The 22615-nt window shown below is 35.8% G+C and overlaps 1 protein-coding gene across 1 annotated transcript in view; it reads left to right on the top strand.

Annotated features, from left to right (window-relative positions):
- Nucleotides 1-22615, top strand: part of MDGA2 (MAM domain containing glycosylphosphatidylinositol anchor 2) — an 826502-nt gene that overhangs the window by 786768 nt on the left and 17119 nt on the right. The window contains exon 15 of the mRNA XM_047767260.1: nucleotides 11373-11503. Within this exon, the coding sequence (XP_047623216.1) occupies nucleotides 11373-11503 (131 nt within the window). The remainder of the gene's footprint in view (nucleotides 1-11372; nucleotides 11504-22615) is intronic.

The raw sequence follows: 22615 nt of genomic DNA, 5'->3' as shown, positions 1-22615 counted from the left end.
CTCTCGTGAGGCTGCAGACAAGCTGTCAAGTAGAACTACAGTTTAACTGGAAGACTTCCGTTGGGAATGATACACTTCTAAGCCCCCTCACTTGTTTTTTTGGCAGGCCTCACTCTCTCACAGGTGTTGGATTAAGGATATTGATTTCTTGCTGGCTGTTGGCCAGAGGCCACTCTCAATTTTGTACCATGTGTACATCTCTATAGGACTGCCTCATGGCAACAGGCTTCCTCTAGAACAAGCAGTCCATGAGAGAGAGCAAATGCATGCCCAAGACCTGAACTCTGGAGTGACATCTCCTAACTTCTACTTAATTTTGTTTATTATAACTGGGTGGATCATTCCAAACCACATTCAGAGGAAGGAAATTACACATGAGTGTTAATCCTAGGAGGGGGATCCTAGAGGTTGTCTGCTACAATGGTGCAGCTTCTTGTTCAAGTTTTCATCAGAATTGATTTAAGAAAAAATAAATGAAAGCTAAAAGGTGTCACCCTTTAACTGTTGATTTATATGTACATGATACAATATCTGGCTATAATATAAGATTATTTCAGCAATCCTGATTCTTGATAAATCAGCTAAATTTCTAATTTTCTTGCAAAGAAATTGAACTTCATATGAAGTCACTGGATATGACAAAAGTTTATTAAAAATCAGTAAAATATGTACTTAATTTACTTCTAGAAGGAGAAAGTGAAGCATAAGCATTATATCATACCAGGAAATTAAATATAAAAATACAAAACTCACTTATGAATGCATTTCTTGAACTTGATAAGAATGGTTCAATACAGTTGCAACTCTACAAAGCTAATTTCATTATGGAACAAATGGGAAACAAGGAAAGGGAGTTTGTTAATGAAATCTATTCTCTTGAATCTTGTGGGTGAGAAAAAAGTGATAAAGCAGAGAGGTGGAGGATTGTAGAAGAGCCTATTTTAAGAGGAAAAAGAATTTTTAAAAAGGACAAGTTTTTATGTTTTTAGTAATACAAAAGTTTCTTTCTTTTTTCTTTCTTTTTTTTTTTTTTTGCTTTTGCTTTTTTAGGGCTGTACCCATGGCATATGGATGTTCCCAGGCTGGGGGTTGAATCAGAGCTGCATTTGCCAGACTACATCACAGCCACAGAAATGCCAGATCCATCTGACCTGTGTCTGCGACCTACACTGCAGCCTATAGCAACGCGGATCCTTAACCAACTGAGTGAGGCCAGGGGTCGAACCCACGTCCTCACAGATACTGGTCAGGGTCATTACTGCTGAGCCACAACAGGACCTCAGGAAGCAAGTTTCTTGAAGAGAGGAGAATTTAGAGGTTTGGCAGAAGGCTTAGTCTTGAAGAGGGCACTAATGTCCCTTCCACTGAGGTGGGATGAAAAGAAGTAAGAATGTGGCTTCTGGAGTTCCCGTCATGGCTCAGTGGTTAACGAATTCGACTAGGAACCATGAGGTTGTGGGTTCGGTCCCTGCCCTTTTTCAGTGGGTTAACTATCTGGCGTTGCCCTGAGCTGTGGTGTAGGTTGCAGACGCGGCTCAGATCCCACGTTCCTGTGGCTGTGATGTAGTCTGGCAAATGCAGCTCCAATTCGACCCCTAGCCTGGGAACCTCCATATGCCATGGGAGCAGCCCAAGAAATAGCAAAAAGACAAAAAATAAAATAAATAAAATAAAATAAAATAAACAGAACGTTGTTAAAAAAAAATGTGGCTTCTGATTCACTCCTAGATGCAAATACAGCAAACAGACATGAACTTTGCCTTTCCAACAGTCTCTGTTTTCTCTTTGAAATAAATGCAGAGGTTGCATTTTCAAATAGTAGACCATTTTAGGAAAAGGGCAAAGGAAGCAGATACTGATCAGAGATATAGAGAGGGCTAGATAGGTTGGAGATCAGGACACCAATACACAGGGTTTTGAAATGTATTTTAGGATATAATGCTCAGTTTTACTGTCCACCATTTCTTTTGCATATCATTGAAGGGTGAAATAAATTGCCAACTACTCCTTGCTGTCTCTGTTCCATAGTTTCTGGAGGTAAAAGATCATTCTCTGAAACTAGTAACAGGATGTCAAGGATACCGGCCCCTGTGGCTTCTCCTTGGGGTAGCTCCATAATTTACTCCAGTTATACGGGAATTCTCCAGATCTGTCTGTGTTGTATCTGGGACTTCTTTATAGGCACTATTTTTTTTTCCTGCTTGAACTGTTTGCTTGGGAAGAGCAGAAACAATGTTTCTTCCCCATCACATGATACTCTGCAATTATAAATGTTTATTTTACTACTCCATACATACTTATTAAGTAAAAAAAAAAATATTTTCAAACATATGTTACAAGAGTACTTTTTCTCCTCTTTAAACATCTAACTCATAATCTCCACTCAGAATCCAACTCAAGGTACTAAAATTCCTCCCAATCCTCCATCTCCTTCTGCTCTCATCTTTGTCACAGTGTTTGTCACCCTGACTCCTGCTAGACTGTAAGCTCCTTGAGAGCGATAAGCATGATTTATTTACATTTGCTCCTCTGGAAAAAACAAATGCTCAACAGATTTTTTTTTAAATAATCCAAGGTAGATTCAGTAGCTTCTGAGTGAGCTAGAAGAATCGCAGAATGAGGGAAATGAAAGTATTGAGTGTAGATTGAAAATGGAAGGTAGTTTCACCAAGACCTTATATGAAAGGTTGGGGGAAAAATAAAGGTTAATCATGGACTTAACTTGAATTTGAATTTAAGTTATCTGGCAGCTAAAGCGTAGAGGAAGACGGAAGAGTCACATATTTCTTAATTCAAAGGGAGATGTATCTTTATAAAAGTACTCTTAGTGGTTTGTAAAACTAATCAGTATCGATAAACAATATAGATATTGCTGTGTTTTCAGCAATATTTTTACTTAGTACTTTAAAAAAACATAAAACATGTACAAATAAAATTATATATACTTAAGGCCATAATACATTAGAAAATAAAATTTGGGTTTTGAGCAAAAAATGCTGTGATCCAGATATGTTTGTTATCTTATATGGTCTAACAAAATGTAAAAATAAAATTCAATGAATCTGAAATTAACCTCTAAGTTTTTCCTAGTAAGATAGTAGAGATTATCTTTGGGCAAGAGCTGGATTAAAGCATTCTCATTGCTGACATACATATTTTTTAAAATTTTGTTTTGTTTTGTTTTAGGGCCGTACCCACTGCATATGGATATTCCCAGGCTAGGGGTCAAATTGGAGCCACAGCTTTTGGTCTATACCAGAGCCACAGCAATACCAAATCCTTAACCCACTGATCAGGGCCAAGGATTGAACCTACATCCTCATGGATACTAGTTGGGTTTGTTACCATTGAGCCACAATGGCAATTCCTCAAAGATTTTTAAATGGATACTTAAATATTTTTATTCAAGATTAGAGAAGTAAAAGGTGACAATCTTTTGTATGATTTTTGGAGTCTGATTTTTATTTTAGTCAAAGACCATATTTATTCTGAATTTTTTTAACCAGCATTTTTGCTTATATCTCAAATATAATCATCAAATGGAAAATCTACTCATATATTTCCCCCCCTTGGAGTAAATCACCATAAGAGAGACAGTTTGAGCCTGAAAAAAATTAGTATATCATTATTTTAGATCCCTTATTACACTGACTATACAAGAATAACAGCAAAATAAATATGTAATTTTGATATACTTACATTGTCATAATTTCTTAGAATTAAGGTCCTTGCAAAAGACAAATTGCAGATCCTGAGAGAATAGATAAAGTTATTTAGTATTCTATATTTAAATATTAGAAATAGCTACCAACAATAGACTGTTAATAATTGATATTAAAACACTCTATTAAGACTTAGATAATGCTTTCGGTGAAGTCTTAACTGTAGTTGATACTGATGATATCAGTGTCATCAGTGTGAAAATAATGCAGTAAGTACAAGACATGCATTCAGTAAACTGCTTTGTATTTTTTCACAAAGGTCATGTATAGAATTTAACCATGGTTTATTACATAATCAAAACACTATTAAAGACCCATGTCATAGACTCTCTAAGAAGACCATATGTAATCTCTAGTACATTTACCTTAAAAGTCTCTGGTTATGAACCACCAACTACCCCTAAATTTATTTTCTTCATATTTAATTACTCAATGATCTTGGTCTCATTGAGGAAGAAATTTTTCTCTACCTTTCTGGATTCCAGCTGATTTAAGAATTAAAAATGTCATGAAAGAGATTAACAGGAGAAAAATCAAGCAAAGCTTAATAACATGTATACATGGGAGAGACCCAGAAAAACAGAGTAACTCACCAACATGGTCAAATCTCTCCCCTTAAATACCCTCCTCAGCTAAAGACAAAAGAGGATGTTGAGGGTGGGGAGAGTCAGCTCTGAGAGGGTTCTGGGAAAAGCCCAGTAAACAAGGGTGATTGTGGTACACATTTACATCATTGCCTTCTCCATTGACGAGAGTTTCCAGAGATTTGATTGTCTGCACTTAGGCATAAAGAGGGTGACACTCTTACAAATGGAGATTTCCCCTATTAAATACCTGTTTTTTACAAAGAGGACATTCCTACTTGATTTTCCCCGTGTATACTATTGCTCAGACAATAACAAGCTTGAAACAATTAATTATGCCACTTAATATGCCAAAGAGACATATTTTAGAATTGCAAATTATGCTCCCCTACATTCCCTCAATGTATAGTAGAAGCTAGGATGTTTAAACAAAATCAGTGATATGACTGAGAAAGCCTAGTGTTTCAAATATACATTTCATTTTCAGTATAATTAATAAACAGTATTATTTCATCAACTGAGTTAATGGTAAGCAACTTGGTTAACTGCTTTTGTTTCTCACTCAGGGCACAAATCATTTAAACTTAACTTCATTTAAAGTGTAGATTTTTGTTTTATACATATATATAAAAGCAAATATATATATATTTGCTTCTTCGGGCTATACCTGCAGCATATGGAAGTTCCCAGGCTAGGGCCAAATGGGAGCTACAACTGCTGGCCTATGCCACAGGGAGAGCAACATCAGATCCGTGCTGCATGTGTGACCTATACAAAAGCTCATGGCAATGCTGGATCCTTAACCCACTGAGCAAGGCCAGGGATCAAACCCACGTCCTCATGGACACTAGTCAGGTTCGTTACCTCTAAGCCACAGCAGGAACTCCTGTAATGAATATTTTTACCCTCATGTCTTAGATTCACTCATTTCTACTCAAAAGGATGAATTGCACATGCTATGCACCTAGTGGTGTTTAGAGAACTGAAAGGGGTAAAAGAGAATTATGATAAAAGTTTCTTGTCCATAAAATAGTTTGTCTTTTATTTGGGGTACTAAATTACTGAAGGAAATAAAAGTCAAAAAGTAACATACACCAAATATGCATGAAGGCCCATGAAATTAATGAACAAGGGAGAGACTATCTAGAGCAACAAAGTATTTAAAAAAAAAAGTTTCTATGGAAGAAAATGAATGTAAACCAATCTCTAAAGGAGGTAAATGTTTCTGAATATAAATTTCCAAGTTTGTGTGCCTGGCACACAGTGAGGCCAAACACACCCAAACATCAGAGTTTTGAGCAGAGCACAGTTTAATGGCAAAAACCAAGGAAAGAGATGGCACAGCTCAAGCTCGAAAACCCAAACCCTATGGTTCCTTAGGAGAAGTTTGAGGCCAAATTTGGGATAAGGCCTGCAGGGTGTGTGACCTTCTGGTTGGTTGGTGATGAGGTAACAGGGCTGGTGCTCCAGGAGTCTTGTGTTCAGCCTGAAGTTATATCCTCCATCTGGCGGTGGGTGGGCAGGCGGGTAGGGGTGGGGGTGGGGGGGGAAGGTGTCCTTATTCCTACAGAAGAACTCAAAGATGTTGTTACATATATTCCTTCTGGAGGGACCAGCACCCTTCCCCATGTTGTCCTATTGTCTCTTGACTGCTTCCCCTTTATTTCGGCATTCCCTCACTTTTCTTATTAGCAACTGTTTGAATCTGCCCATTGATAGGGAGGGTCTAGAAAGCTGAAGCCTTGTTCCTACAAATAGGAAACACAGGAACTGGAAAGGATTTGTTCCTGGGAGGTCCCCACAGGGCTCATGCTCAGTTTTAGAACCAAATAGTGACAAAGTCTATCTATATAAGATCTCTGATGTGTATCAGAAAAATAGAAAGCCTGATGAAAGCTATGTTTTAGTAAATTTATTGGACACTCATGTGGAGATTCAACTGTAATGACTGGAGCAAGTGAACTGATTTTTTTTATTGAAGATATGATTGTAATTATATATTTAAAAAATAATGACTGTATGCAGCTGCTTCTATTCAAGCAGAAAAACAATGATTTTATAATTTCCCATTCTCTTGTGTATATAATACAAATGATGTTACCAATTACCTATCAATAGACATAGCTATTGCCTGGAGCTAGATGACTTTGGCACATCATCATCTTTCTTGAAACTCAAATTAATGAGTTAGTATTACTTATTAGGATAAAAATGTGATTTATATGCAAGTGATCCTCAGGCTTTGGAGTGAAGCAAATTACAAGTTAATTTATATGAACTTGGGAAGTTCAAATATCTATTTTAAAAAAGCATGCATGTTTTAGGACATATATTTAAATTTTTATCTAAAATACATAAAATATGTATTTATAGTAAAATAAGAGTAAGGTTGTGTTAAGGACTTAAAGAAAGTAGGTAATAGTAATTATAAATATTTAAGCAAATTATATTTTATACAGTAATTTATATGAAATAATATTAAAATAAGAATTATATTATTCCATAATGCCATGAATAACCCCCAAACATAGGTCACTGCTCATGAGATAATATAGTCCTTAGGACTGCTCATGAGATAATGTAGCACTTAGGTCATTTAGTCCATAGTATGAGATGAGCAAAGTCCTCTCTATCTCTTATCTCTAGCATCCAACTTTTTTTTCCTTTATTTTAATCTGTTTTTTTTTTTGGGGGGGGCGGGCTGTGTGTGTAATGTTCCTGGGCCAGAGATTGAACCCGCACCGTAGCAGCAACCCAAGCCACTACAGCGACAATGCCAGATCTTTAACCTGCAGTGCCACAAGGGAATTCCAAAGCATCTGAGTATTAAGGACTGGTGACCGAAAGATGAGAATTAGGAAACCCAAAAGAAAAAGACTGTTAAGTTTTGCTTACTAACTTCAAACTTGTATCATGGTACTACATGACATTTGAAAATCCTTGGGGATGATTAAATGCATCCCTATTGATATCTGGTGCTTACCAAAGCATAAACACACTGCCTCTGAGAACTTAAAATTACTTTTAAAGGGTATTAACACAATACATCATATTTGATTTGGAATTTTCTTACTGTAATACTATAATAATGTGCTAAATCAGCTTTGCTGAATCTAACTTCTCTTGAATAGCTTTATTCTGTTTCATAAGTTCTAATTTTGTTGACCAAGATGACTTGGGCATAAGTTTAATAGTTTTAGGCACTGAATTCTCTTTTATAAACTTAAAAACAGGAAAGTTGCTATAAAAAAGTTCCAAAATTATTTGTCTATTTGTAGTACTTTGTCATCACCCTTAAATAGATCAGTGAATAAGTTGTATTCGTTGGTTTGGATTAATGAATGTAATTAATATTATGTATTGCCAGAGGCCAGCTCCAGCGGCCAGGGAGTGTACACTTTTTCCCAATAGGAGAGGGATGCGGTGTCGGTGAATGTACAATTACGGAGACAGCCTCTTTGTCCCTTCTTTCAGGGCTCTGGACTGCTCAAACTTTATTGGCAATAGTAGTTGATTATATAGACAGTTTTTCATTACAGATTACACCACAGTGTTAAAAGTACATTGGTTAACTATTATGTGGTATAGCAGCTATACATCCTGTTTTAAGATCTCTATCTTAACTAAACTTAGTGAGTACTTTGAAGAGGCCATAAAACACAAGAATTTGGCATTCACAAACTTTGTAGACTGGTGCTTATCTTCAAAGTGTTATGGCAGGGAGACAGTGTAAGTAAATATAAACCAACTTAATTAAACTAGCTATCACTAAAAAGCTTTTAAAATCAAAGACAAAACTCACAGCTAGGTTTTTTGGATAATATATGGCTAACTTCTATGGACCTCATTAAAATCCTAACTCTAAAGTTTACTATATAACTAGTTAATAGATAAACACTATGTTTTAACTAAGTTGGATTTAAATAGGGGAAAGTCCTTCAGGATGAAATTCTTATTATATTATTGTTGTAACTTTGTTAAATCATAAATCACCACAGGAAAATAAGAATAATAAGTAAATAATCAGGAAAGACTGAGGGAAAAAAAAAAGTAGATATTCGAAGTTCCTGCTGTGGCGCAAGGGATCAATGGTGTCTCTGCCATGCCAGGATGCAGGTTCAATCCCCAGCCGTACAGTTGGTTAAAGTATTTGGCATTGCCACAGCTATGGCATAGTTTGCAACTGCAACTTGAAACTGATCCCTGGCCCAGGAACTCCATACACTGTGGGGCAGAGAAAAAATGTAGGTATTCATATTTATGTATTTGTATATAATGTGAGTACATGTGGTCTTATGTATAAATGATTAGACAAAAGTGCTCTAAAATTTTGAAGGATAAACTACTTTATACTATATAACTGTATATATGTAGACATACATTTTTATTTCTTTTTTTTTCTTTTTAGGGCCGCACCTGTGGCATATAGAAGTACCCAGGCTGGGGGTTAAATCGGAACTACAGCTGCCAGCCTACACCGCAGCCACTGCAATGCAGGATCCAAGCCTTGTGTGTGCAACCTACACCACAGCTCATAGAAATTCTAGATCCCTGACCCACTGAGCAAGGCCAGGGATCAAACCCACATGCTCATGGATACTAGTTGGATTCATCTCCACTGAGATGCAACAGGAACTCTCTATACACTTTTTTTTTTAGCAAAACAAAGTACACCAAAATCCTAAGGAGACTATGACCTCTGATTGATCAACTCAGTGGTGATTTTGATATTTTAAAAAATAGAATTGTCTCCTCTGCTTTTTGGTATTTAAGTGCAATGTTTGCATAAACATATATATTTATAATATGCAAGACATCATGTATATATACACACATACATACATATATTTATCTTAATAATAACATGATTATCAATAAAAGTTATCAAAATGAGGGTGTCTTGAAGCCATACAGTAGTAAATGGTTCCAGGTAAGTCCTGCTGCCATAAATAACTATTAAAATGGGCAAAATGTGTTAGGTAACTACTCTCAGAAAATGGAAAAGAGGCAGCAAGATAAGACGGAGATCTATGAAAAAGAGAGAAACTAAGTGATCTCCATGGGAGTCCACTTCTCTGACTGAGGACAATTTCCTGACCCTAGTACAGAGCCCTGAAATTCAAGTAGAATGTAGAGGTTCCGCCAAGTTCATGAGGTAGAGATCAGAGTACTGGGCAGCTGAAAATTGTGAGTCAGGGTAGCAGAAAGAAGGGAGGTATGCAGAATTGAATTTAAAAGGCTGTATGGGGTTTTCCTTGAATCTGTGCCTGAAGGTGAGGCTGTACTTGTGCAAGACTACTGTCATATCAATAACTATATTAAATGTAAATCAACTAAATATTAAAATTAAAGGAATTAATACAATTAAGAACTAAAGAATTAATACAGTACCACAGATGAATGTAGCAGAAATTATGGTGAAACTAGCCAGACACACAAAAAAGCACTTATTGCATAATTCCATTAATATAAAATTTTTGAAAGAGCAAAAATCATTGGTTAATGAAGGAAGTCAGATCAGTAATTGTCTGGCATAGTAACAGGGGATGTGAAGATTAACTGCAAAGCAAACTGAGGGAGCTTCCTCGAAAAACAGAAATGTTCTATATTTTGACTGAGTTGATGATTACACTGTAATATATATCCATCAAATGTTATTAACTTGTACATTTAAAATGAGAGAATTTTATTTCATATAAATTATACCTCAATAGTTTATTTGTTTTAAATGTATCTAAATATTGATTGCATAGCATGAAGATAACAGATTTTAAAACTTACTGGGTTCAAATTCTTCCTTTGCTATTTTCTTAATATGGCATAGAGCAAATTACTCTATGCCATATTACTCTTAAGTTTTCTTATCTACAACATGGGGATAATAATATTAAATACATCATGGGACTGTTGAAAGGACTGAATTCTTATCTGGAGTAGGTCTTCAGTGTAGTGTATTGTATTATTATCACCATTACTGAAGCACTGTGTGTCAGACATGAAACTGTTGATATATATCAAATCATGAGACAAAAGCTATTTTCATTTTCTCTTCAAATAATTCTTTTAGAAAAAAATGAGATTTGGATGAAAACTAAACTGAAAATGAGATACTCAGGGCTAATAAAACACAATTTGAATCAGGCTTTGAGCAAGACAGTGCATAATTACATGCTCTATTAGTTTTCTTCTGCCACCATAACAAAAATTACCAGACACTTTGTGGCTTAAAACAACACACATTTAGGAGTTCCCATCATGGCGCAGCAAAAAATGAATCCGACTAGGAACCGTGAGGTTGTGGGTTCAATCCCTGGCCTCGCTCAGTGTGTTAAGGATCTGCCATTGCCGTGAGCTGTGGTGTAGGTCGCAGATGCGGCTCGGATGTGGTGTTGCTGTGGCTGTGGTGTATGCCAGCAGCTATAGCTCCGATTAGACCCCTAGCCTGGGAACCTCCATATGGTGCAGGTGGGGCCCTAAAAAGACAAAAACAAACAAACAAAAGAACCCACACATTTATTATCTTAAAGTTCTGAGGGACAGAAATTCAGAATGAGAATAATGGGACTAAAATCAAGATGTCAGCAGGGCTGCTTCCTTCTGAAGGAGCTAGGGGAGAAGTTGTTTCCTTGCCTTTTCCTGCTTCCAGAGGTTGCCTGTATTCAGCTTGTGGCTCCTTCTTCCACCTTCAAAACCAGCAATGCAGCATCTTCTCTGCCTTTCCCATGACCTTCTCTCCTGTATCAAATCTCCTTATGCCTCCATGTAATAAAGATATGTGATTACATTTAGAGGACCCACCTAGATTATTTAGAGTCAGTTTTGCAAAATCTCTTTGGCTATACAACATTCACAGGTTCTAGGGATTAGGATATGATCATCTCTGGAGACTTGCCATACATGCCAACTGTCCTAAAAGCAAGAGTCAAAATGAGACAGGAAGAGAAGAGGAGGCATTAGAGTGTTCTGTGAAATTTCATTTTTAAAAATTTACAAGTGTTTGGTCAAGGATAAAAAAAATATGAAGTCAAAATAAATACACAAAATAAAATTTCATTGTTATTTTTAGGTGTTTTAAATGTTTATCTACGTTTGAAAGGACAGACAACAATAGAGAATCCATTGTGGTCTTCAAGTGGGAATAAAGGACAACGATGGAATGAGGCACATGTTAATATATATCCAATTACGTCATTTCAGGTAAGGAAAGGACGGGCATGTCTGTGGATAGATTGTTGCACCTGAGCATAATGGTAAAGGCAGAACTTGAGCAAAACTGCAGTAAGAATATGCAAAAATTTTGTGATATGAGCATCACAAAAATCACGTGATTAAGTTTTTATTTAGTTTTAAAAGCTGTTTTATACAGAGAAAATGCTTTTTTCTTTTATTAATTAACATCTACCAAGTAATACATTTGAATAGTGGTCTATCCAAATTCAGATAATTTGCTTGGAGAAAATGTAATCCATTTCTATAAAATCACATGTATATTTTGTTTCTTGAAGACAAGCAACATAGTTTCTTATAATAATGGAAGCTGGATAATCAGTTCTCAATCTGTTTGAATTTTACTGGATGGAATTTTGTACATTTTAGCAAAATGTGTCTTTTTGAGGTAATGTAATTTTAGTAATTTACTACTTTATCAAAGTCAAAGAACTTTAAATAACTTTTTTTATTTGTTTTTATATAGAAAAGAAGTAAAGCTTAGGTATGATTAAGAGAATTAGCTGCAAATATATAATAGATATTTTAACAATTATAGCATTGATCACCATGGCTAAAGACAATTTTTCATGAAACTATTTTATGGGAGAAGATAATGTAGTTTTAGTGATTTTAATAACTTTATATATGTATTTTATATACTTAATGTTTTTTACTACTGAGGATTTCTTCACTGCATTTTATGGCATTTAGTAAGCATATGGAAATTCATAGAGCTCCAATTATGCCAATTTTTAATTGTTGAAATGCTCTTTTCTTGTGATCTAATCTATAAAATTCTAATGACTTTGATTTAGAAATTGCACTTCTAAAGCTAACCAGGATGAACAGAGTGCATACAGAGAAAAGTCACTGTGGTAAAGAAAAGTAGAGTAAGCCTAGCTGATTATCTACAAACACATAAAAGTAACTCAAATCACAGAACCTAGAAATTATGTTGTTTCTATGAAGGAGAATAAAATAGTGAATGTTAAACCTATGACACCATATTATTAAAACAAATTAAACTAGGAAGACAGAAATCCAAAGCGTTATGATAAAAGTAATCTTAATATTAAAATATACATACCTATGTAGGCAATTAGAGCCCTTCTTTCTAAAAAGTTGATATTCTATTCATATTTTTGCTTCCTATGTCACTGGCTCACCAACACAAAATTATCAAGTAACCCACATAGACAATAAGTATATAAGAGAATAGTTATATTAACATTTCCTTTAGAATAATCCTTTATTACCATATGCATCACTTTAGTAAATATTTATTGAGTACCTTCGGGACAATCATTTATTGTCACAGGCAACAGTTCAATAAATATTCATTGAGCTACTATTGTGTGCCAGTCACACTGCTAAGCATGAAGATTTAATAATGACTGTTTACCTCAGCTGATGGGAATACACATCTAAATCCATACCTCACACACTGTAATAACTGCAGTAATAGAAACATGCCCAAGTTTCTATGAACACACCTCACTAGCCAAAAAAGAATGGAGGAGAGTCGAGGAAAGTCTTTTGTTGTATGGGGTAAAGTCTGAACTGAAGAGAAAGATTGCAAAGCAGAAAAAAGGCCAGTATTAATATTGCTGCAGAGTTGAGAGTAAACAAAAACGTGGAGTTCATACATTTCAGGATTTAGCAGAGAAAGATAAAGACGTTTATCTGATATTTGGTCTACCAAAATAAAGTGGAGACAGCTGTGAGATGAGGTTCAGGCAACTTAACCACATAGGGAGTCATTGAAATATTGCACTCGGGGGATGGCATGGTACATTCCCTCAGGTTGTTTGTTATATGAAGACTGATGCAAGGAGGTAAAATTGGGCCAGCAAATTAGTTAGAACTCTGTTGTAAAAGCCACATAAAAGACACTGAAGGGACCAACTAGGGAAGCGGTATAAAGAAAAGAAGGTGATTTTAAGATATACTTAGGTATATCTATAAACCAGCAGAATATTTTTTATGTTAGAAATTTGGGAAGTAGCCTTGAAAGAGTACAAAGCTTTTAACTAGGGAATCTTGAGTAATGCCTGGTACCACCCCCATTCCCTTAAGTAACAAAAAAGAGGAAAAAGAGACTAGCTTCAATGATGAATATGGTTATTTCTTTTTTGGACATGTTAATATTAAATGCTTGTAGAATATTCTTTTAAAGATGTGCAGAAAGTTGTCTATTTTTCTGAAGCTCTGGGGACAGACATATTTGTGAATTAGCTTATATGTGCTACCTAAAACTGTGGGAGTTGTTGATGTTTCCAAGGAAAGGTATATATATAAACTATGGAAGAGGAGCTTGATCCTAAGTAGTATTTTTTAGTAATAAGGAAGGAGATCCAGGGAAGTTTGGGGCCCATAGATTTTAAAGATAGTGATTCACAAAGTGGAAAGAAGGTCAAGTCTAGTAGACCGGTCATTACAGAGAATGTCTGCTCTTGAGAAATTTGCACAAGGTGTTAAGGAAATTGGGAAAACCACCACCTTAACTAAAATTATTTCACTGTTCATAATTAATAGAATTCCCAACTGGCTTCACATTCACTAATCATTTCTTTTGCACTGTTTAATATGCTTTTAGTCCTATTTAGTGTATTTTTCATCTCAGCCATTATACTTTACATCTCCTTAAGTTCAATTTGTGTCTTTTTACAAAGTAACTTTCATGTTTTAAGTTAATGTTTTGAATATATGAAATACATTTATAATAAATGTCTAATGTCATTGTCTGCTAATGGTATCCTCAGTGCCAGTTCTTGGTTGCTTTTGATTGAGTGACTGATATTTTCTTCTTATTGCAAGTCATTATTTTCTTGCTTCTTTACATGTCTGGTGGTCTGATTGTGGGTCAGACATTGTAAATTTTACCTTGATGGTTGCTGGATATTTCTTTGTTTTATTCTGAGCATGTTTTTTGGATGTAGTTCAGTCACTTGAAAATGGTTTGATGATTTTTGTTCTTGCTTTTAAGATTTGTTAAGTGAGACTAAAACAGTGTTTGGTACAAACCTAATTACTTCTCCATACAGAGACAAGAGGCTTCCAAGTGCTTTACCCAATGCCCCACAAATTAGGAGGTTTTTCAGGTCCTGGTGAACTGGGTGCTGACTTTAAATATATCCTTCTGGTACTTTCCCAGGTCTTGGGTAGTTTCCTCATATTGGTATCCTGATCAGGACTCTGTTGAATACATCAGGGGAACCCTCTGCAGATGTCTCTTTCTCTGCAATTCATTCCTTACTGGTATTCTCCCCTGCATATTCTAGCTGCCTTGGACCCTTTGGATGCTGAGCTCCATCTCTTCAACCCAGATTTTCTACTAGGCTCTGCCTGTGATCTGCTTGCACTATGCCAATAAATTCTGTCTAGGGTGGTTGTAGGGCTCATCTTGTTTGATTTCAATTATAAGATTCACTGTTCCCTGTTACCTGTTGTCTAATGTCCTGAATACCATTGTTTCATACATTTTTTCCAGCTATTTGGTTGTTTCAGATGAGAGGATAAATTCTGTTACTCTTGACTGAAAGCCAATCAAAAAATGAAGATTTTGAATCCGTGCATTCGCAAGCTATTTAATTGCCAGTAGGAGTTCCCATTGTGGCTGAGAGGGTTAAGAACTCAGCTAGAATCCATGAGGATATGGGTTCAATCCATGGCCTTTCTCAGTGGGTTAGGGATCTGGTGTTGCCATTAGGTATAGTGTAGGTCGCAGACCTGGCTCAGATCTAATGTTGCTATGGCTGTGGCATAGGCTGGCAGCTACAGCTCTGATTCGACCCCTAGGCTATGAACCTCTATATGCCAAGGGGCAGTCCTAAAAAGAAAAAAAAGTTAAAAATTAGAAAAATTTACCAGTAAAAAAAGATAAATAAAAATCATATTTTTCTAATACTAAATGTTATTTTTTTAATTTTTTATTATAGTTGACTCATAGTGTTCTGTCAAATTCTGCTGTACAGCAGTGACCAATTTATATGTACATATATATGTGTATGTATCTATATATATATGTATATATAGATACACACACATTAGTGTTCTCATATTATCTTCTATCATGTTCTGTCACAAGTGATTGGATATAGTTCCCTGTGGTATACATCAGGACCGCATTGCTTAATCATTTTAAATGTAAGAATTTGCATCTACTAATCCCAAACTCCCAGTTCATCCTACTTCCTCCCAATCCCCCTTGGCTACCACAAGTCTACTCTCCATGTCTGTAACTCTTTCTGTTCTTGTATATAGGTTCATCTGTGCTATGTTTTAGATTCCACATTATAAGTGATATCATATGGTATTCGTCTTTCTCTTTCTGACTTAATTCACTTAGTAGGAGAATCTCTAGTTCCATCCATGTTGCTGCAAATGGAATTATTTTGTTCTTTTTATGGCTGAGTAGTATTCCATGGTGTATATGTACCACATCTTCTTAATCTATTCATCTGTCATTGGACATTTAGGTTTATTCCATGTTTTGCCTTTTGTGAATAGCACAGCAATGCACAAAGGGGTGCATGTATCTTTTTGAATGAGAGTTTTGTCCAGGTAATGTGCCCAAGAATGAGATTGCTGGATTATGTGGTACTTCTATATTCAGTTTTATGAGGAACTTCCATACTGTTCTCCATAGTGAGTGTACCAAATTTACATTCCCACCAACAGTGTAGGATGGTTCCCTTTTCTCCACACCCTCTCCAGCATTTGTTATTTGTAGACTTATTAGTAATGGCCTTTCTGACCAGTGTGAGGTGGTACCTCATTGTACTTTTGATTTGCATTTTTCTAATAATTAGTGATGTTGAACTTTTTTTCATGTGCCTGTTGGCCATCTGTATGTCTTCTTTGGATAGATGTCTATTTAGGTCCTCTGCCCACTTTTCAATTGGGTTGTTTGTTTTTTTATTGTTGAGTTGTATGAGTTGTTTGTGTATTTTGGAGATTAAGTCCTTGTGGGTTGTATTGTTTGCAACTATTTTCTCTATGGGGAAAAATAGTTTCCTTTGCTGTGAAAAAGCTTGTTAAGTTTGATTAGGCCCTATTGGTTTATTTTTGTTTTGATTTTTATTGCATTAGGAGACTGACCTAAGAAAACGTTCGTACAGTTGATGTCAGAGAATGTTTTGCCTATGTTCTCTTCTAGGAGTTTTATGGTGTCTTATGTTTAAGTCTTTAAACCATTTTTAGTATATTTTTGTGCATGGTGTGATGATGTCTTCCAGTTTCACTGATTTACATGCAGCTGCATAGTATTTGCAGCACTACTTGTTAAAGACACTTTTTCCCATTTTGTATTCTGGTTTCCTTTGTCATCAACCGTATGTGCCTGGGTTTATTTATGGGCTCTCTGTTCTGTCCCATTGATTCATGTGGCTGTTTTTGTACCAGTACCACGCTGTCTTGATTACTTTAGCTTTGTAATATTATATGAAGGAGATTTATGCCTCCTGCTTGTTTTGTTTGTTTGTTTGTTTTCTCTCGGGATTGCTTTGGCAATCCTGGGTATTTTATGGTTCCACATAAATTTTGGGATTGTTTGTTCTGGTTCTGTGAAAATATAGTGGGTAACTTGATAATGATCACATTAAATCTGTAGATTGCTTTAGGTAGTATGGCCATTTTAATGATATTAATTTTTCCAATCCAGGAGCATGGAATATCTTTTCATTTCTTTGAATCCACTTTAATTTCCTTGAATAATGTTTTATAGTTCTTACCATATAAGACTTTCATCTCCTTGATCAGGATTTTTCAGGTATTTGATTTTTTGGGGTGTGACTTTTGAAAGGTATTCTTTTATATTACTTTTCTAATATTTCATTGTTAACATGCAGAAATGCAACTGATTTCTTATTGTTAATCTTGTATCCTGCTCCTTTGCTGAAGTCATTGATCAGTTCAGTTAGTTTTTGTGTGTAGTCATTAGGGTTTTCTATATATGGTCTCATGTCATCTGCATAAAGTGACAATTTTACCTATTCTCCTCTGATTTGGATAATTTTTATTTCTTTTGTTTGTCAGATTGCTGTGGCTATGACTTGCAATATTATGTTGAATAAATGTGGTGAGAGTGGGCATCCTTGTCTTGTTCCAGATTTTAGCAGGAAGGATTTCAGCTTTTCTCAATTGAGTATTACACTGGGTTTGTCATAAATGGTTTTTATTATGTTAAGATATGTTATCTCTGTACCCACTTTAGTAAAAGTTTTTATCATGAATGGATGTTGGATTTTGTCAAATATTTTTCTGCATCTATTGAGATGATCATGTAGTTATTGACCATTAAATTTTTATTTTTATATAATGATTTCTATTTTTTCCATTATAGCTGGTTTACAGTGTTCTGTCAAATCTCTACTGTACAGCAAGATGACCCAGTTATACATACATGTACTGATACTTTTTTCTCACAGTATCATGCTCCTTCATAAGTGACTAGATATAATTCCCAGTGCTACACAGCAGGACCTAACTGCTTATCCATTCCAAAGTCAAGAATTTGCATCTATTATCCCCAAGTTCCCAGTCCATCCCATTCCCTCCCACTCTGCCTTGGCAACCACAAGTCTATTCTCCAAGTCCATGAGTTTCTTTTCTGTGGAAAGGTTCATTTGTGCCATATATTAGATTCCAGATGTAAGTGATATCATATGGTATTTGCCTTTCTCTTTCTGACTTATTCACTTAGTATGAGAGTCTCTAGTTCCATCCAGGTGGTTCCAAATGGCATTATTTTGTTTTTTTTTTTTATGGCTGAGTAGTATTCCTAATCCAATCATCTGTTGATGGACATTTGGGTTGTTTCCATGTCTTGGCTATTGTGAATAGTGCTGCAATGAACATGTGGGTGCATGTTTCTTTTTCAAGGAAAGCTTTGTCTGGATATATGCCCAAGAGTGGGATTTCTGGGTCATATGGTAGTTCTATGTATAGGTTTCTAAGGTACCTCCATACTGTTCTCCATAGTGGTTGTACTAGCTTACATTCCCACCAACAGTGCAGGAGGGTTCCCTTTTCTCCATACCCTCTCCAGCATTTGTTATTTGTGGACTTATTAAAGACGGCCATTCTGACTAGTGTGAGGTGGTATCTTATGGTAGTTTTGATTTGCATTTCTCTAATAATCAGAGATGTTGAGCATTTTTTCATTTGCTTCATGGCCAACTGTATATCTTCTTTGGAGAAATGTCTATTCAGATCTTTTGCCCATTTTTCCACTGGATGGTTGGCTTTTTTGCTGTTGAGTTGTATAAATTGCTTCTATATATTAGAGATTAAGCCCTTGTCAGTTGGATCATTTGAAACTATTTTCTCCCATTCTGTAAATTGTCTTTTTGTTTTCTTGAGCATCTGGCTAAAATTTTGTTGGGAATTTTTGCATTTATATTCACCAAAGATACTGGCCTCCAATTTTTTTTTCATAGTATCTTTATCTTCTTTTGGTATTAGGGTGATGATGGCTTCATATAATGTCTTTGGGAGTGTTCCTTCCTCTTCAGTCATCTGGAAAAGTTTGAGAAGCATGGGTATAAATTCTTTGTATGTTTCATAGAATTTGCCTGTGAAACCATTTGGACTTTTGTTTGTAGGGAGTGTTTTTATGATATATTCAATTCCATATCTAGTGTTCAGTCTGTTCAAATGGTCTATTTCTTCTTGATTCAGTTTTGGTGGGCTGTATGTCTCTGGAAAGTTCTCCATTTCTTCTAGGTTTTTCAAATTTGTTGACATATCATTGTTCATAGTATTTTCTTATGTTTTTTTGTAGTCCTGCAGTATCTGTTGAGATTTCTCCCTTTTTGTTTATTTTGTTTATTGGGTTTTCTCTCTCTTCTTCTTGGTGAGTCTGGCCATAGGTTTGTCAATTTAGTTTAACCTATCAAAGAACCAGCTCTTGGTTTTATTGATTTTTCTATTGTTTTTTGAATCTTTTTTATTGGTTTCCCCTCTGATCTTTTATGATTTCTTTCCTTCTGCTGACTTTAGGTTTTGTTTATTCTTCTTTTTATAAATCCTTTAGGTGCTAGGTTAAATTGTTGATTGGAGATTTTTCTTCTTTTCTGAGGAAGGCCTGTATTGCTATGAACTTCCAAGAACTGCTTTTGTGGCATCCAATAGATTTTGAATATTTGTTTTTTATCATTTGTCTCAAAGTATTTTTTAATTTCCCTTTTGATTTCCGTATTGATCCAGTGGTTCTTTATTAGCATGTTGTTTTGTCTCCACGTAGTCAGTTTTTTTATTTCTTTTCTTGTGGTCCATTTCTAGTTTCATGTCACTGTGGTCAGAAAAGATGCTTGAAGTAACTTCTATACTCTTAAATTTGTTGATGTTAGTTTTGTGCCCCAGTATGTGGCCAGTCCTTGAGAATGTTCAGTGTGCACTTTAAAAGAATATATATTCTTTTTTATTTTTGGATGTAATGCCCTGAAAATATCAATGAAGTCTAACTTTTCTATTGTATCAATCTATTAGGATCTCTGTTGCCTTATTGATTTTCTGTCTAGAGGATCTGTCCATTGATGTGAGTGGGGTGTTAAAGTCTCCTACTATTATTGTATTCCCATCAGTTTCTCTTTTTATGTTTGTTAGTCTTTGTTGTATTTGTGTATTAGGAGCATATATCGACAACTGTAATATCCTTTTCTTGAAAGAATTGTTTTATCATTACATGCTGTCCTTCTTTTTCTTTCTTTATGGCCTTTGTTGTATTGATTGATTGATTGATTGATTGTCTTTCCAGGGCCACACCACAGCATTTGGAAGTTTACATGCTAGTTGTTGAGTAGGAGCTGTAGCTGTTAGCCTACACCACAGTCACAGCCACAGCAACATTAGATCCAAGCCATGTCTTGTGACCTATACCACAGCTCATGGCAATGCCAGATCCTTAACCCACTGAGTGAGGCCAGGGATCAAACCCACGTCCTCATGGATACTAGTCGGTTTTGTTACCACTGAGCCCTGACGGGAACTCTGGGCTTTGTTTTAAAGTCTATTTTGTCTGATATGAGTTTTGCAACTTCCACTTTCCTTTCATTGCCATATCTTTTTCCATCCTCTCACTTTCAATTTATATGTGTCTTTTCCCCTAAGGTGAGTCTCTTGTAGACACTAGATTATAGGGTCTTGTTTTTTTCACCCAGTCTGCCACTAGATGTCTTTTGATTGGGCCATTTTGTCCATTAACATTTAAGGTAATTAGTGATAAGTATGTATTGCCATTTTAAACCTTATTTTCCAGTTGATTCTATGTTCCTACTTTGTGCCATTCTTTTTTTGGTTGGTTTCCTTTTCTTGTATGCTTGTGTCCTCTTCTTTTTAGTTCTTGTGAATCTGTTATTTGGTTTTGATTTGCAGCTGCCTTATTTTTCAAGTTTGTTAACCCCTTCCTATATCTGCTAGCTTTAGCCTGATAGTCACATAGGTTCAAACACATTGTAAAAAAAAAAAAAAAAAAAATCTAGAGTTTATTACTTTCCTGCCCCACATTTTTATGATTTTGATGTCCTTTTTTACATCTTCATATTTATCTTTTTACTATTCCATGTGTTTATCTATTTATCATCACTTTTACAAATAGTTTTTTTTTTTCTTTTGCATATGTGTACTGGCTGATGTGATTACTTCCCAGTTGTGAGTTCCTCCATCCTATATCTTATTTCTTTCCTATTTAGAGAAGACCTTTCAGTATTTCTTTTAGAATGTGTTAGTATTGCCATACTCCTTTATTTTTTGTTTGTTGAAGAAATTATTTTTTTCTTTTGTTGAAGAAATTCTTTATTTCTTCTATTTTAAATGATAATCTTGCTGGTAGAGTATTCTAGATTACAATTTTTTCACTTTTATAACATATCTTGCCACTCTCATCTTGCCTATACTGTTTATGTAGAGAAATCATCTGAGCCTTATGGGGGGTTCCCTTTATAATTCATTCTTTTTTCTCTTGCTGCCTTTAGAATCATCTCCTTATCTTTAACTTTTGCCATTTTTATTATAATATGTCTTGGTGTGGTTCTGTTTGGGACCTTCTGTGCTTATATATTGATAGGTTTCCTTTAGATTTGGAAAGTTTTCAGCCATAATTTCTCAAATATACGTACAACTCCCTTTTCTTCCCCCCCCCCCAGTATGCATAGATTGGCCTGCTTTTATTATTCCACATATCTCTTATATTGCTTTCATGTTTTTTCATTTGGCTTTCTGTTTGCTATCCTGATTGGGTTTTCTCCATTATTCTGTCTTCCAAGTCACTTTATCCATTCCTCTGCATTGTTCATTGTGATCTCAATACCTTTAACTAAGCTTGCATCTCTGCAGATGTTTTTTCTTGGCTCTTCCTAATGGTTTTTAGTTCATTTCTAAAGTAATCTGCATTACTGCTTATATCTGCTCTTAATTTCTTCAGTATTTTCACAATCTCATTTTTTAACTTAGTGTCTGTTAGACTGCAGAGGTCTGGTTCATTGTCTGTTCCTTCAGGGGAGTTCTCCTGTTGGGTATGGTTCCTGATCATCTTTATTTTGCTTAAATTTTTCTTATTCTGTGAGTTTTTGGAAAACAACTGTCTACTATAGTCTTGGAGGAGGACTGCTTACATTCTAGAGCACCCCTGTCTAGCTTGTGAGAGCTTACTATATATATTGATTTTTGGTATCAGGGCTGCTTTTGGTTCAGATACTTGCTGTCTCTTTCCTCAGTGTTTACAGGTTGTTATGCCCTTGATAGAACATGTGCTGGTGTATAGCCTGCATGTACTTCCAGGGAGACAGAGGCAATGGGCAGGGCTAGTAGCCAGTGCCTGGTTGCTGGGGCCTTGACAGTGCTGAGGACCTGTGAGGAGATGTTGCATGCTGTTCCTGGTTGCAGGAACTACCTGGGAAGTGGTAGTGACCCTCAGGGAGGTATAGGCATTGCCCAGAGACTTTGGCAGTGGCAACACCAGGGCCTGTGCATTCCCAGGGGATTGAGGTCAACATGTCATGCTCAGTTGCAGTGCCATCCTCTGTGGCAACCCCTGAGGTGACTGGGGCTGCAGGTGGTGCCTTGACATGGACCCCAAGTGGTGGCAGGCCATGCCCACCT

Source organism: Phacochoerus africanus, chromosome 2 (genome assembly GCF_016906955.1).
Source record: "Phacochoerus africanus isolate WHEZ1 chromosome 2, ROS_Pafr_v1, whole genome shotgun sequence".
NCBI lineage: Eukaryota > Metazoa > Chordata > Mammalia > Artiodactyla > Suidae > Phacochoerus > Phacochoerus africanus.
The sequence above is the reverse complement of the archived record's forward strand: the minus strand, read 5'-3'. Positions and strand labels throughout refer to the sequence as shown.